The 15,283-nt window shown below is 40.3% G+C and overlaps 2 protein-coding genes across 2 annotated transcripts; one reads left to right on the top strand and one right to left on the bottom strand.

Moving 5' to 3' along the window:
- Positions 1-737: 737 nt before the first annotated feature.
- On the top strand, positions 738-2,136 carry LOC117630243. The gene is made up of 2 exons (XM_034362986.1): positions 738-945; positions 1,364-2,136. The coding sequence occupies exons 1-2, from the start codon at positions 738-740 to the stop codon at positions 2,134-2,136; spliced, it is 981 nt and encodes a 326-aa protein (XP_034218877.1).
- Positions 2,137-12,610: 10,474 nt separating this feature from the next.
- LOC117630242 lies at positions 12,611-14,389 on the bottom strand. Its single transcript, XM_034362985.1, has 2 exons — positions 13,762-14,389; positions 12,611-13,380 (listed from the first exon to the last, which is right to left on the bottom strand). Exons 1-2 carry the CDS (start codon positions 14,387-14,389, stop codon positions 12,611-12,613), a joined length of 1,398 nt encoding a protein of 465 aa, XP_034218876.1.
- Between the last annotated feature and the right edge of the window lie 894 nt (positions 14,390-15,283).

Below are 15,283 nucleotides of genomic sequence, written 5' to 3'. Positions count from 1 at the left end.
TTCCTAATTATTATTATTTTAATTATTTATTTTTAGGTTAAAATCTCTAATTAAATTTAAATATTTAAATAATTATTTTTTAGTCCGACAGAACACTAAACATAGGTCTTCATTATTTTTACAATCCAGCTTCTTAGTTTGACACAACACTAAACGTATGTCAGTACTTAATCCATCTTAGTCCAATCCGAGCTAATCCAAGATAATTCTAGGATTTAGTCCAGTCCATGACAGTCTACCGTACCAAACAACCCCTTAAAGTTTATATAAGGAGTCTAACAAATCTTTCCAGTTGGTAAGGTTATTGTCAAAAGATTAAACTTTACAAGACGTATGGTCATTGGCCTGCCTCTAAAAGGGGATTAATTTCCTATTCCACTCCTGTTTATATATAGGAACTACCTTTAAAAAAAGTAAGCATACATATAATACATGAATTTGCTAACTAGGGTTATCAAAATGGCAGATGCATTGATAGCCCTAAGTGTGGGTGGAATTAACACGTGTGCCAAGGTATACCGACCAGTATTTAGATTAATTTTAGGGCTAGCTAAAATCTGACTTTTTGAGTGCCCATGTGCCAGAGAATTCAAAAGTGGAGTGGAAAGTAAAGAACACCTTTACTAGTGTGAGCAAGACGCAAAGTTTGATATTTTCAAGATCTTATAAAAGGGGAGGCCAACATCAATAGCAGTCATAATCACAAAGCTCAGACACACACATACAATCAGCACCAAATGGCTCAAGCTATGATGCGCTTAGGTGTGTTTTTGGTCATCCTCTTGATGCTTGTTGCGGCAGAGGCAGGAACTTCTCATCCAAAGCCTAAGAAAGTCCAGTGCAAGAACCAGGACTACCCTGATTGTTATTGCCTAGAGCTTACATGTCCTAGTGCTTGCCCTGAGCACTGTGAAGTTGACTGCGTCACATGCAGTCCTGTTTGCAGTAAGTTCACAAAACCTATTGTTTATGTAATTTATTAGAATGTGATTTCCACTAACCTCCTTCTTTTTCCTACAGTAATACGATTATACGACTATACTAGTTGAACATCCTTTACAGTTAATGTGTTAATTGTATAAAAATTATCAATTGCTACATCCTATTAAGCTAGAGTTGTCTAAACATATCTAGCCAAGCTTTTATATTTATTTATTTTGTGTACAATTTATTTATTTATTGTGTGCACAAGTAGTTTATAATGATTTTTGTGAAATTACTCTTTTGTCATAATGATTTAAATCATAACTCGGGAAGAAATAATTAGAATGGATTTTGATAAATCTGGGTTTATAGTAAACTTAGTCACATAATGAACTGATAATTACACACCACTAATATATGTGAGAATATAATATTGCAGACTGCAACAAGCCAGGGGCTGTGTGTCAAGACCCCAGATTCATTGGTGGTGATGGAATAACCTTCTACTTCCATGGCAAGAAAGACCAAGACTTCTGCATAGTTTCTGATTCAAATCTCCACATCAACGCCCACTTCATTGGCAAGAGAAACCAAAACATGAAGAGGGACTTCACTTGGGTGCAGTCTCTAGGTATCCTCTTTGGCAACCACAAACTCTTCATCGGTGCCAAAACCACGTCAACTTGGGATGACTCCAATGACCGTCTCTCCTTATCCATCGACGGCGAACCCATAAACCTCCCGGACAGCGAAGGTGCTAACTGGCAATCAATCTTATCACCAGGAGCACTCAGCATCACAAGGACGAAAAACACAAATTCTATAGAAATCGAAGCTGAAGGGAACTTCAAGATCAAAGCAGTGGTGGTGCCTATAACAGAAAAGGACTCCATGATCCATAAATATGGTGTTACGCAAGAGGATTGCTTTGCTCATCTTGACTTGAGCTTCAAGTTTTATGCCCTAAGTGGGGAAGTGAATGGTGTTTTGGGCCAAACATATGCAAGCAACTACGTGAGTAGGGTTAAGATGGGTGTGGTGATGCCTGTTTTGGGTGGGGACAAAGAATTTGCATCCTCTAGTATCTTTGCCTCTGATTGTGCGGTTTCAAGGTTTACTGGGGAATTTGTTAAGAACAACTCTTCAGACAGCTTTGAGTATATGAATTGTGCTAGTGGGACGGATGGCCGTGGAGTTGTTTGTAAGAGGTGATTGAATATCTCTTGGAGTACTATTGATATATGTAATAAATAATAAAGGCCAGGACTCGTGAGATGGGTATGTCTGGCTCTAGCAGTTTCAATTGATAATGGTGTAATATTGGTCTTGTATTGTTGATTTCTATAAACTCAAGTTGTTATTACGTGCGAAATTATTAGCATAATTTTTTATGTGCTTCTTAACACAAATAAAAGAAATATAAGTATATTCTTCTTAATGGCGGATCCAAATTTGGAACCTCTACTTGGATGTTCTCTATCATGATCTGCTTGACTTTTGTTGTTTACGTGTCACCTAATTTGAATTTCATCCCAAACCAAACGATTGGGTTGACCCATTAGGTTTTATAAAGAAAAACCGAAATGGTTCACATCAAACTACGTATCTTCATCACTCAATTTAATTTTCCTTCAATCTCTCACCATAACCACAAGATATTCCTACTCTATTCCAAGATCAAAATGTGATGGGTGTACAAGAGAGCATATGAAAAATCAAATCTGAGACTAAAATTCATCTATCTGGTTGATGGATTCACTACTACATTTTACGATTTGCGCGACGAAGCCAATTTCGTCGCGCAGAGTTATATTTAGTCACACAAACTCAAGTGCGACAGAAAATTCGTCGGGCGTAATCTGTCGCGCAAAGATAATGAAAAAAGACTGTGCGCGACCGATTGTATCACTCGTCGCGCAAATTTGTGCGACGGTTACTCTTCGTTACACAAAAGTTTCAGAGACGACGCAACAGTTCGTCGCACAAACTTATGCGCGACGAAAGAAGGTTCGTCGCCACAACAGTGCACGGCGAATAATATTCGTCGCGCAATACGTCTCGTAGACATTTGCGGCACCAAGAGTTCTTCGTCGTGCAATTCGTGTGTACACATATTGCACGATGAAACAATGTTGTCGCGCATATATTTTTGCGCGACGAAAATGTTTGTCGCGCCATACGTGCCGTAGACATCTGCGGCACAAAGAGTTCTTCGTCACGCAATTCGTGTCTACACATTTGGCGCGACGAAAAACTATTGTTGCGCAAATCTTTTTTTAGCAACGAAAATGTTCGTCGCGCAAGAATAAATTATATGTATTTTAAAAAATGAATCATTTTTATTTCATAATATATAAATTTGCGCGACGAGAAAGATTTCGTCACGCAAAATTAATATATATAATTATTATATAATTTTAATATTACTTTTTTTTTATTTTATAAAAAAATAAATTTGATTTTTTTTTTTTGGGTAATAAAATGAAATTCCAATAAAAAAAATGAATTGTAAAGAATAGATTTATTATATAAAATAAATGTATGCTGCAAGAGAAATATTTAAAAATTAATTATGAAAATAAAAAAAACTAATCAAATAATGTTACAAAATCTACATTGTCGTCTGGCACATGCGGTTCAGAGGTTTGAGGGTCTTCAGGGGCCGTCGTCTGGTGGGATGCTCGGGATGGACGGGCTCGGAGGTCGGCGCATCAAAATGCGGGACTGGAATGCCGGACTATGCGAGGGACTGCAGAATGACCGACATCTAACTCTGAAGAGTGGTCATCTGTGCTGTCAAAGTAGTGACCTGACTGTTTGACTGCGCTGATGAACAGGGTCTGGGTTCCCTTCGCCTGGCATTCCCCATCCCTCGACAATATGTCACCGGTCTCCTCCCTAGAGTCTGATCCAATGTCTCCGTCAAGATCTGAAACCCAGCATCCTGTGGAGGATCCACAGACTTGATCGGAGTATCGGGAGGAAGTTGGGAGGCGGACTCCTGAAGAACCAACTGGCTCCTCTCCACCATCGTTGTTTGTTTAGCATAACATAAAATATAAATTAAAACATTCATATAATAACCTTTAAACTTGAATGCGTAACATAAGAATTAAAATTAAATAATACTTACATGAAGGGACTCGGCCAACTCATTCCCGGGTCGAACATAAACGTCACCAAAGACGTCGATCTCTGGGAATTTGGACCCCCCTAAATTGAACAAGAGAAGAAAAATATTAGTACGAAAAAATAAATTAAGAATAATGAAATATTAAAAATTAAATAAAAATTATTTTATTATTACCTGACGCCGTGCATCCATCCTATAGGAGAAGGGCCTGGAACCCGAATGATGGAGAAGAGTCTTCTTCTTCCTATTGCCTTTATTGACTTTGGCTTTATTCTGTTATACAAAAAATAAAACGTATTAGTTGAAATTGAAATTAAATATAAAAAATTAAAAAAACATTAGTAAGAAAAATATAATAAATTTGAAATTCATATTACAAATTACCACAAAAGCGGGCGCCTGAAAATGAGCGCAGAGCCACACCCAACTATCCTCCCGCCCCTCAAGCTCCTTCGGGCAACCCTCCTAAAGAGCGACTTGCGGATCATCAAACGCCTCAAAATAGTGGTCCAAGTTGCTCTTCCACTGTTTGTACCTCTCAGAGAAGAGTCTGTTGACGTACGCAAACGACTCGTCGTCTAGGTCCTCCAAGTTGTAGTTCGTCTGCAATAAATTAATTACATACATTTAAATAATAGAAATATAAAGTTTGAAAGAAAAAGAATTAAAAGGCCTACATACCGACAACTGGCTGCGAACCTTTGTCTTGGTCTCGTCAGGCATCACCTTCCAAGACTTTCATTTCATCGGGCAATGGCTCCGAATGACATGACCAATGTCGTGGGCCAAGGAGCTATGCAACTCCGCTGTCGGTGCAGCCCGATGTCGCTCGTCGTATCCGATGTTGATACAACTGTTGGTCACCCGGGTGACCTTCGCCGTCTTCAACTGCCGACACAGCCCTTGGGTGTTCTTCTTGGCTGCAAAGAAAGATGAAATTAATGTTAAATAAATAACAAATTGAACTATAAAATACACACAAAAAACAAAAACAAAAACAAAAAATAAATTAAATTTATAAATTAAAAAAAAAAAAACTGGAGTATAAGGAAATCTATACCTGGCTGTGACCCCAACGCATCAGTGGATGTGGTGTCAGTGGTGCTGGCGGGCCGATAATGCCGCCTGGCGCTAACAGGCTACGCCACTGATGAAGCTGATGAAGCAGGCGCTTGGGACCCTGCGGGACCAACTACCAAGTGGTCCATCAGTGTTGGCGCAGTGGCAGCAGATGTCGGTTGAGCCGGGGGCTCCGAACTCTGCGTAGTCATCACCACCCTACGACGTCTAATTAGGTCTGACATCTGCACAATTTCATTAATACACATACAAATTAATAAAATATACGAATATTTGAAAGCACATACAATTTTATTAAGATTCTTGACCTAGGGTTTGCGAGTTCAGAGTATCCGGGACTCCGATCCAGGATCCGTCGAATCCTAGACGATCTTAGAAATACAAGGTACACCATACGTGACTTTGAGTTCGATCCAACGGTCCGAACATAACAAACCCGGAAATCGCACAATAGGCAAAATCCGTTCGAGACTCAAACGGTAACCAAATTCCAATCCGAAAACACCTACGCGCTCATGACAACTAGGGATTGCACTGGGACCCAATGCATGACTGCTACAGTAACCCACGCGCCACCACACGCGCGGGCAGCGCGTGGGTGTCCAAAGCGATACCAATCTCCAGAAAATTCTAAAAACTAAGGGCCGAGGTTCCTACCCTAGGTTCAAAACATCAATTGGAGCCACTTTTGTTCTCGGACCTACCCCAAAAAATGGCCAGAAGTGGCCGGAATTGAATTTCAAAAATCGGCCGAAACTTAGGGTTTCAACTCCACTGCCCTATTGTAACAATTACAGAAATCATACCCAACCATCAGCTAAAGCATCAAAAATAGGACAGAAACCATACATCAGTTGTCGGATTTGGTCGCCGGAGGAGAGAGAACGATGGCGGCGCAGATTCGGTGAAAACTGAGGAAATTAGGGCGGCTGGCTCGACGGTGACGGCGGGAAAGCTCCGGGGTACCACCGTTGTGGCGGGGCGGTCCAAAATCCACTGGGGTAGGGGGCTAAGCTGACAGCGGAGAGAGAGAGAGAGAGAGAGAGAGAGAGAGTTAGGGCAAAAAAACTAATATGGGGAAGAAGGAGGCCATCGCATCGTTTCTGAAATTTTATTCGATTTTGCGCAACGAACAAACAAACGCGTCACGCAAAATATTTTAATTGACTCTTGTGCGACGACATAAGTATAACTTCCGTCGCGCAATATTCTTAATCCGGCAAAATTTGGTATCAGGGTCGTTTTTGCGCTACGCATAACATCGTATTTCGTCGCGCAATGCTGTCAATCCGCCAAAATTTTGGGACTTAGGGTTTAGCGGAAGAGATTGAAAACTTTGTGCGACGCTGTCCTTATTCGTTGCGCAAATTTGTAATTCCGCCAAAATTTGGGGGTTAGGGTTTATTTGCAGACAGATTGTGCGACGAATATGGACAGCGTAGCGCAAGTCTGCTTTCTGTAAACTCGCAAAAAATTCTGACTAAGTGTCCAAGGAGGAAGAGGGTGAAAGGTGAAAGGTGAAAGGGCTGGCTGAGATTGCGCGACGACGAGGCCTGCGTTCGTCGCGCAAGACTGTTCTCTGCAGGCTTTGTGTGACCAAAGAAACTTCTTCGTCGCGCAATGTTGTAATTCCGCCAAAATTTGGGGTTTAGGGTTTAGGGTTTATTGGCAGAGAGATTGCGCGACGAATATGTACAGCGTCGCGCAAGTCTGCTTTCTGTAAACTCGAAAAAAAATTTGACCAAGTGTTGAAGGAGGAAGAGGGTGAACGGGCTGACTGAGATTGCGCGACGACGAAGCCTTCGTGCATCATTTTCCATTGAAGATTCTAAAAGTTGGTCAGCCACATTGTTGACGTTGTTGTCAGTTGGGTCTAGTTCTGGTATAGCATACACGTTCCTATGATCTATTTGAACAACTTTCCAACTGCTCCCGGCTTTAGGGTCATCTAGATACACAATTTGTGTTGCCATGTTTGCCAAAATGTAAGGGTCGTCATCATACCAAGTTCTGTTAATATTCACAGATAGTAAGCCATGGTCGATTTTAACACTTCCCGGCCTATTTGTGTTGCTATCAAACCATCGACACTTAAACATGATCACTTGGTATCGATCTTTGTAAAGCAATTGAACGACAGTTGTGAGTTTGCCATAGAAATCAATGTTCGTACTTTCGTCTCCACCTGGGACATGGACACCGCTGTTTTGCGTACACAACTTGTCATCTCGTGCAGCCCCCAAAAATTTGACGCCGTTAATATAACAACCCGAAAACAATTCAGCGCGAATCGGGCCGAACGCCAAGTTATATAACTCATCACTGTAAGTGGGGGAATTCGATGATTTCAACTTATTCACCTAATATAATACAAAACCATTCACATGTTAGTCTGACAAAATTAAATACTACAATTTATATTTGTCAAATACAAAACACTTATAACTTACAGAATCAAAAAACCATTGTGGAAACAATTCACGGTGTTTCTGGGCAACTAAATGTGATGGATGTTCTCGCTTCATCATCTCTTCATGCTCATCTAAGTATGCCATTATCTCATCACAATTGTTCAGTACGAACCAATGCGCTACCTCCATGTCATTTCTAGAAAACGACTCTCCTCGTCCAAGATCTCCAAAGGGCCGTGCGCTTTGGGCAAAAACAGAAAGTTTTTCCTTTCTCATACCTCCGTCATTATTGCGTTGAGGACGATTGAAAGCCGTCTCCACATCTTTTAAATACATTCCACAGAAAGTAAGCGACTCATATTGAACCCAAGCCTCTATAATTGATCCTTCGGGCTTTGCCCTGTTGCGTACACTTTTTTTCAGCTCTCCGAGAAGCCTGTCAAAATAAAACGATATGATACAAATTAGCAAGCCTGTGATAATGATGCATACACAAACGATAAGGATTATATACCTTTTTATTGGATACATCCAGCGATAGTTGACAGGACCAGCAAGCAATGCCTCTTCTGGCAAGTGAACCATCACGTGCATCATACTTGTGAAGAAAGCTGGAGGAAATATCATCTCAAACTTGCATAGGACTTGGACAATGTCATGGCGCAACTGAAACATGTCTGTCTTTCGCAATGTTTTTGCCGTCAGTTGGGAAAAAAATCTGGACAACAACATGATTGGCTTCACAACATCTTCCGGCAATAGATGTCGAATACCCACAGGAAGTAGGCGTTGCATAAACACATGGCAGTCATGGCTCTTCAGTCCAGTAAATTTACCCCCGTCAACATTCACGCAACGTGCGATATTAGAAGCATACCCATCAGGAAACTTTATAGACGATACAAACTTTAGAAACTCTTTTTTGTCATTCGGTTTCATAGAAAAGAATGCAAGATCCCTTCTAGCTTTATCACTGTCCCTGTTCATCCATAAACCCCTTCGTATGCCCATTCTTTCCAAATCAAGACGGGCTTTGATTGTGTCCTTTGTCTTGCCCTCGATATCTAGAATCGTGCCCACCAATGTGTCAAATACATTTTTCTCAACATGCATCACATCTAGATTGTGCCTCAATTTGAGTTTCGACCAATATGGGAGCTCAAAAAACATAGGCTTGTGAGTCCAGTTCATATGTGTAGAAGGTCTGGTCCGACTAACTGTTTTTCCGAACGGAGCAAAATCCAAACGGTTAAGCTGTTCCAAGATCTCATCACCGGACCATTCTCTAGGTCTGAGGCGACGCTCTGTGTTCCCGTCGAACTCTTTATCTTTTTCCCGCAACTTGTGGTCCCATGGCAACCATCTCCGATGACCAAGGTAACAAACTTTTCCCGCGTGCCAACCAGAAGTTACATCTTCCTTGCATACAGGACATGCCATATAACCCTTTGTGCTCCACCCAAAAACCATTGCATATGCTGGAAAATCATTCACAGTCCACATAACTGCTGCCCGCAAAGTGAACATCTTCCCAGTTAATTTATCGTACGTGCGAACACCGTTTGTCCATAAATCCTTCAGCTCATCAACCAGCGGCCTTAAGTAAACATCGATTGACCTCCCAGGATCCTCAGTTATCAAAACAGTCATCATCATGTATTTTTTTTTCATGCATTTCCAAGGCGGCAAATTATATGGGAATACGAAAATCGGCCAAGTGCTGTGGTGTTGGTTTAGAACCCCATACGGATTGAATCCGTCAGTGGCAAGTCCCAATCTCACATTTCGGGGATCAGCAGCAAACTCGGGGAACGTTCGATCGAACTCTTTCCATGCCTCCCCATCTGCAGGATGCCGCATCACATCATCGTCTACCCGTTTTTCCTTATGCCATCTCATGTCTGTGGCAGTATGCGTCGACATATACAATCGCTGCAACCTAGGTTTCAGGGGCAGATAACGCATGACTTTTTGTGGGATCTTAGTCGTTCTATTCTGAGATGTCATTTTGAACCTCGACTCATTGCATATAGGGCATGTATCCAACGTTTCATGCTCCTTGTAGAATAACATGCAATTATTTTTGCAAGCATGAATTTTTTTCATAACCCAATCCAAGACCATTCAACACCTTCTGCGCGTGTTTATGGTCTTTCGGCAAACAATTGTCCGTCGGAAGCATTCTCTTGAAAACCCCCAAAAAGTAATCAAAACACAGGTTCGACATACGATACTTTATTTTTCCGTGCATTAGCTCTACAATGGCCGTGAGAACGGAAAAGCTCTCGCACCCCGGGTATAACTCTTGGTTGGCATTTTTTAACAGTTTTTCATATTGTTCAAACTCCGCGCTGTCTATTGGTGTAGGCATGTCATCTTCCCTTTCGTGATTGATGTTGGTCGATGCAAATGGAAAAGCATCCTGTATAATATCCATGACTTGATCATTAGGATCCATAATAGGTTCAACATTGTCCATTCTTGTGGCATTTGAAGACGAAGCATGGTCTAATTGTTCCCCATGAAGGTTCCAAATGCTATATGTCTCAATCATTCCATTCCTTACTAAATGAAATCCAACATTTTCAATTGTCTCCCACAACGTGTTATTACACCTCCTACAAGGACATCGGATTCTAGTTGCACCCGGGTTGTGTCTACGTGCAAACTCAATAAAATCCTCGATTCCATCCAAGTATTCGTCTGCGCATCTATTCGGGTTCTGTATCCACCTTCTGCTCATAATTCCTGAAACCACAATCACAACATAACAATCACAACAACTTCATACGAAGTTATAATGTCACCTTATGCCTCCGGTAAGGGCCCTATCCCATTCGGGAATGCATAGTCCTGTCACGTAACCTACGGCTACATGAGATTAGATTTCAACATGGATGAATTTTGGCAGCATCTCGATACAGTTCTTGAGGTGGGCATAGGTATAAATACCTACGTACCACCCGAAGAACGTACCGAGATGACACCGAAATCTCCACAATCGAAACCTAATCTGTAGCCGTAGATTACGTGACAACACTATGCATTACCAAACTGTCCAAATAGTGGGACAATTCAAGAATTAATTGGACCGCAGTCATGCTTTACGCATCCATGTACGAAATCCAACTAATCTCAAACGGGAAACTAAATGTTACTAAACATACAAATAAAAGTACGAAGTTAATTTCAATTAACTTCGTACATCACAACACATTGTGCTACGTCACGCACAATTTAACAACATAATATAAATATAACTTCACAAAAAAAAATATACACATAACAAACTAACTTTAACATTTTTAATATATAAAACGAATAAAATACCTTGTCAATCGTTCTCCACCAATCGCTAATTACAAATATCCCTAACGAGAACAAAATTAATAGCGTTAGTACGAATTTACATTAATACTTATAAACTAACGACAAAAAATACTTACCTAATGAACGTACTGAATTTCCAGCAGAGGCAGCGGTAGAGAGGTTGAGAGAGAGGCAGAAAGGAAATTTTTTTGCTTTCTACCTCTGCAATGGCAGAATTCTGATATGAAGAAGAAGGACTTTGCGCGACGAAGCATAAATTTCGTAGCGCAAAATGCCGTCGCGAAAAACCATTTCTCCGTCTCATAAAACGAATTTTTTCGTCTCGTAAAAACTTGTCGACAAAAAAACTTTTGCGCGACGCATGACATTTTCGTCGCACACACTTTTGTCGCGCAAATTCTATATATCGTCGCGCAAAAACAAAAATATCCTTCGTTTTCTTACGCGACAATAAAAGCTTTCGTCGCGCTAAGTTGTCTTTTGCGACGAAACCTGTCGTCGCACGAGTTTTCACAGCCAATTAACCTCACCTTTACGCGACGAAGTGTCCTATTGTCGCGCTAGGTTTTCTTACGCGACGATTGCTCTCGCCGCGCAAGTGTTTGGCGCCAACAAAAAACCCGGGTTTTTTTCGCTCACTTTGCGCGACAAAGGTGTATATCTGTCGCGCTAAGAGATTTTGCGCTTCGAAAACTTTGGTCGCGCAAGTTTTCAATTTTTTGCACGACGAAACTTGTTTTCCGTCGCTTTATTGCATTTTGCGCAACGAACATGTATTCGTCGCGCAAATAGTAAAACGTAGTAGTGCATTGAACCTAACAACCCTAGATTTTGACTAATGGGAGCAATAGGCTAGACCAACCTACAAAAATGAAACGGTCCCTCCGTAACCAGTCATCCACAATATCAAATAAATTATTTTCGTTTTTGGTAAATTTACCAAGGGCTATAGTCATATGATCCTTCTATTCAACTACTTCAACCATTTTCGAACACCTCATAGCATTTTCCAAACGTTCGAGGCTTCTATCATTTATGTATTATTTGATTTCTCATACACTGCCCCTTCTTTTGAATGGGTTTCGAATAGAAAAATAATTTATTGGTCAGTAACCTGACCTAGTTTAATCCATGAACTCAATTCGGTTATCCCTTCCTATTCTTAATAACTGCCCGAACCATGAATTGTTTTATGATCCATCAATCAGATAGATGAATTTTAGTCTCAGATTTGATTTTCATATGCTTTCTTGTAAAACCATCATATTTTGATCTTGGAATAGAGTAGGAATATCTTGTGGTTATGGAGAGATTGAAGGAAAATTAAATTGAGTAATGAAGATATGTAGTTCGATGTGAACCATTTCGGTTTTTCTTTATAAAACCTAATGGGTCAACCCAATCTTTTGGTTTGGGATGAAATTTAAATTAGGTGACACATAAACAACAAAAGTCAAGCAGATCATGATAGAGAACTTCCAAGTAGAGGTTCCAAATTCGGATCCGCCATTAAGATGAATATACTTATTTCTTTTAGTTGTGTTAAGAAGCCCATAAAAAATTATGCTAATAATTTCGCACGTAATAACAACTTGAGTTTATAGAAATCAACAATACATGACCAATATTACACCAATATCAATTGAAACTGCTAGAGCCAGACATACCATTTCATGAGTCTTGGCCTTTATTATTTATTACATATATCAATAGTACTCCAAGAGATATTCAATCACCTCTTACAAACAACTCCACGGCCATCCTTCCCACTAGCACAATTCATATACTCAAAGCTCTCTGAAGAGTTGTTCTTAACAAATTCCCCACTAAACCTTGAAACCGCACAATCAGAGGCAAAGATACTAGAGGATGCAAATTCTTTGTCGCCACCCAAAACAGGCATCACCACACCCATCTTAACCCTACTCACGTAGTTGCTTGCATATGTTTGGCCCAAAACACCATTCACTTCCCCACTTAGGGCATAAAACTTGAAGCTCAAGTCAAGATGAGCAAAGCAATTCTCTTGTGTAACCCCATATTTATGGATCATGGAGTCTTTTTCTGTTATAGGCACCACCACTGCTTTGATCTTGAAGTTCCCTTCAGCTTCGATTTCTATCGAATTTGTGTTTTTCGTTCGTTTGATGCTGAGTGCTCCTGGTGATAAGATTGATTGCCAGTTAGCACCTTCGCTGTCCAGGAGGTTTATGGGTTCGCCGTCGATGGATAAGGAGAGACGGTCGTTGGAGCCATCCCAAATTGACGTGGTTTTGGCACCGATGAAGAGTTTGTGGTTTCCAAAGAGGATCCCTAAAGACTGCACCCAAGTGAAGTCCCTCTTGTTTTGGTTTCTCTTGCCAATGAAGTGGGCGTTGATGTGGAGATTTGGATCAGAAACTATGCAGAAGTCTTGGTCTTTCTTGCCATGGAAGTAGAAGGTTATTCCATCACCACCAATGAATCTGGGGTCTTGACACACAGCCCCTGGCCTGTTGCAGTCTGCAATATTATATTCATATATATTAGTGGTGTGTAATTATCAGTTCATTATGTGACAAAGTTTACTATAAACCCAGATTTATCAAAATCCATTCTAATTATTTCTTGCAGGGTTATGAAATCATTATAAACTACTTGTGCACACAATAAATAAATAAATTGTACACTAAATAAATAAATATAAAAGCTTGGCTAGATATGTTTAGACAACTCTAGCTTAATAGGATGTAGCAATTGATAATTTTTATACAATTAACACATTAACTGTAAAGGATGTTCAACTAGTATAGTCGTATAATCGTATTACTGTAGGAAAAAGAAAGGGGTTAGTGGAAATCACATTCTAATAAATTACATAAACAATAGGTTTTGTGAACTTACTGCAAACAGGACTGCATGTGACGCAGTCAATTTCACATTGCTCAGGGCAAGCACTAGGACATGTATGCTCTAGGCCATAACAATGAGGGTAGTTCTTGTTCTTGCATTTTCTCTTTTCTCCAGAGGTCTCTGAAGAAGGGGGAGGTGGAGGATATGAGGAAGGTGGTGTAGAAGTAGTGGGTGGTGGAGGTGATGGCGTGGAAGCAGGAGGTGTTGGAGATGAAGGAGTAGAAGTAGGGGGTGGAGGTGGAGTGGTAGTGGAAGGAGGGGGAGTAGGAACAACTGAAGGTGGAGGTGGTGGTGAGGGGTACGCCTTTGGAGGCGGAGGGGGTGAACGATGATAATACTTTGGAGGCGGAGGAGGGTGCCTACGTCTTGGTGGCGGTGGCGGTGGAGGTGGTGGTGGCGGCGGCGGCGCCTTACAAACAGGTTTGCATTTCTTACAATCCACAACACAAGTGCGGGGGCATGATGCAGGGCAATAGAGGTCTTTGTGGTAACACTTGTAAAACTTTTTGTCTTGGCACTTGACTTTCTTAGGCTTTGGATGAGAAGTTGCTGCCTCTGCCGCAACAAGCATCAAGAGGATGACCAAAAACACACCTAAGCGCACCATAGCTTGAGCCATTCGGTGCTGTATGTGTGTTTTTTAGCTTCGTGATTATGATTGCTATTGATGCTGGCCTCCCCTTTTATAAGGTCTTGAAAATATCAAACTCTGCATCTTGCTCACACTAAACGTAAAGGTGTTCTTTACTTTCCACTCCACTTGTTCTCTCACACGTGGGCACTCAAAAAGTCAGATTTTAGCTAGCCCTAAAATTAATGTAAATACTGGTCGGTATACCTTGGCGTACATGTGTTAATTCCACCCACTTATCCTCCTAAAACTTAATATATCAATGCATCTGCCATTTTGATAACCCTAGTTAGCAAATTCATGTATTATATGTATGCTTACTTTTTTTAAAGATATTTTTGTTTTCCATATAATTCTAAAAATACAAAAATGCACATTTTTTAATGCAAATGTATTATTCGCACATTTTATATGTATTTTGCACGTACTATTGAAAAAAAAATGATTATAAATAACAAAATTTAAATTCTTATATAATAGCCTAATTTTTCACCGTGTGTTTTTAAGAAATTTGCCTAATCAATTTTACATATGTATTATATCCGTCTCTTATTTACTAACTATGTTGATAATTTTAGTTTATAGGAGTAGAGATGTTCCAATTTAAAAAGAGTATTTACAAATCTATTTAATTTATGGTTTCGATGGGATTGACTGCCGACAAATTGCAAAGGGTCAATCACGTACACTTGGAATTAAAGGTAGATCCTATATATAAACAGGAGTGGAATAGGAAATTAATCCCCTTTTAGAGGCAGGCCAATGGCCATGCGTACGTCTTGTAAAGTTTCATCTTTTGGCAATAACCTTACCAACTTGCAAGATTTCTTAAGACTCCTTGTATAACTTTAAGAGACGTTATATAAATGTTGAGCTACGTTG

Source organism: Prunus dulcis, chromosome 6 (assembly GCF_902201215.1).
Source record: "Prunus dulcis chromosome 6, ALMONDv2, whole genome shotgun sequence".
NCBI classification, from domain to species: Eukaryota; Viridiplantae; Streptophyta; class Magnoliopsida; order Rosales; family Rosaceae; genus Prunus; species Prunus dulcis.
This window is presented reverse-complemented; position numbering and strand designations above follow the sequence as displayed.

Excerpts from the sequence above, each read along its gene's own strand:
- LOC117630242 (XM_034362985.1), bottom strand. The coding sequence starts at position 14,389 with ATGGCTCAAGCTATGGTGCGCTTAGGTGTGTTTTTGGTCATCCTCTTG. Across the intron at positions 13,381-13,761 it reads CACATGCAGTCCTGTTTGCA|ACTGCAACAGGCCAGGGGCT; the intron begins GTAAGTTCACAA and ends ATAATATTGCAG.
- LOC117630243 (XM_034362986.1), top strand. The coding sequence starts at position 738 with ATGGCTCAAGCTATGATGCGCTTAGGTGTGTTTTTGGTCATCCTCTTG. Across the intron at positions 946-1,363 it reads CACATGCAGTCCTGTTTGCA|ACTGCAACAAGCCAGGGGCT; the intron begins GTAAGTTCACAA and ends ATAATATTGCAG.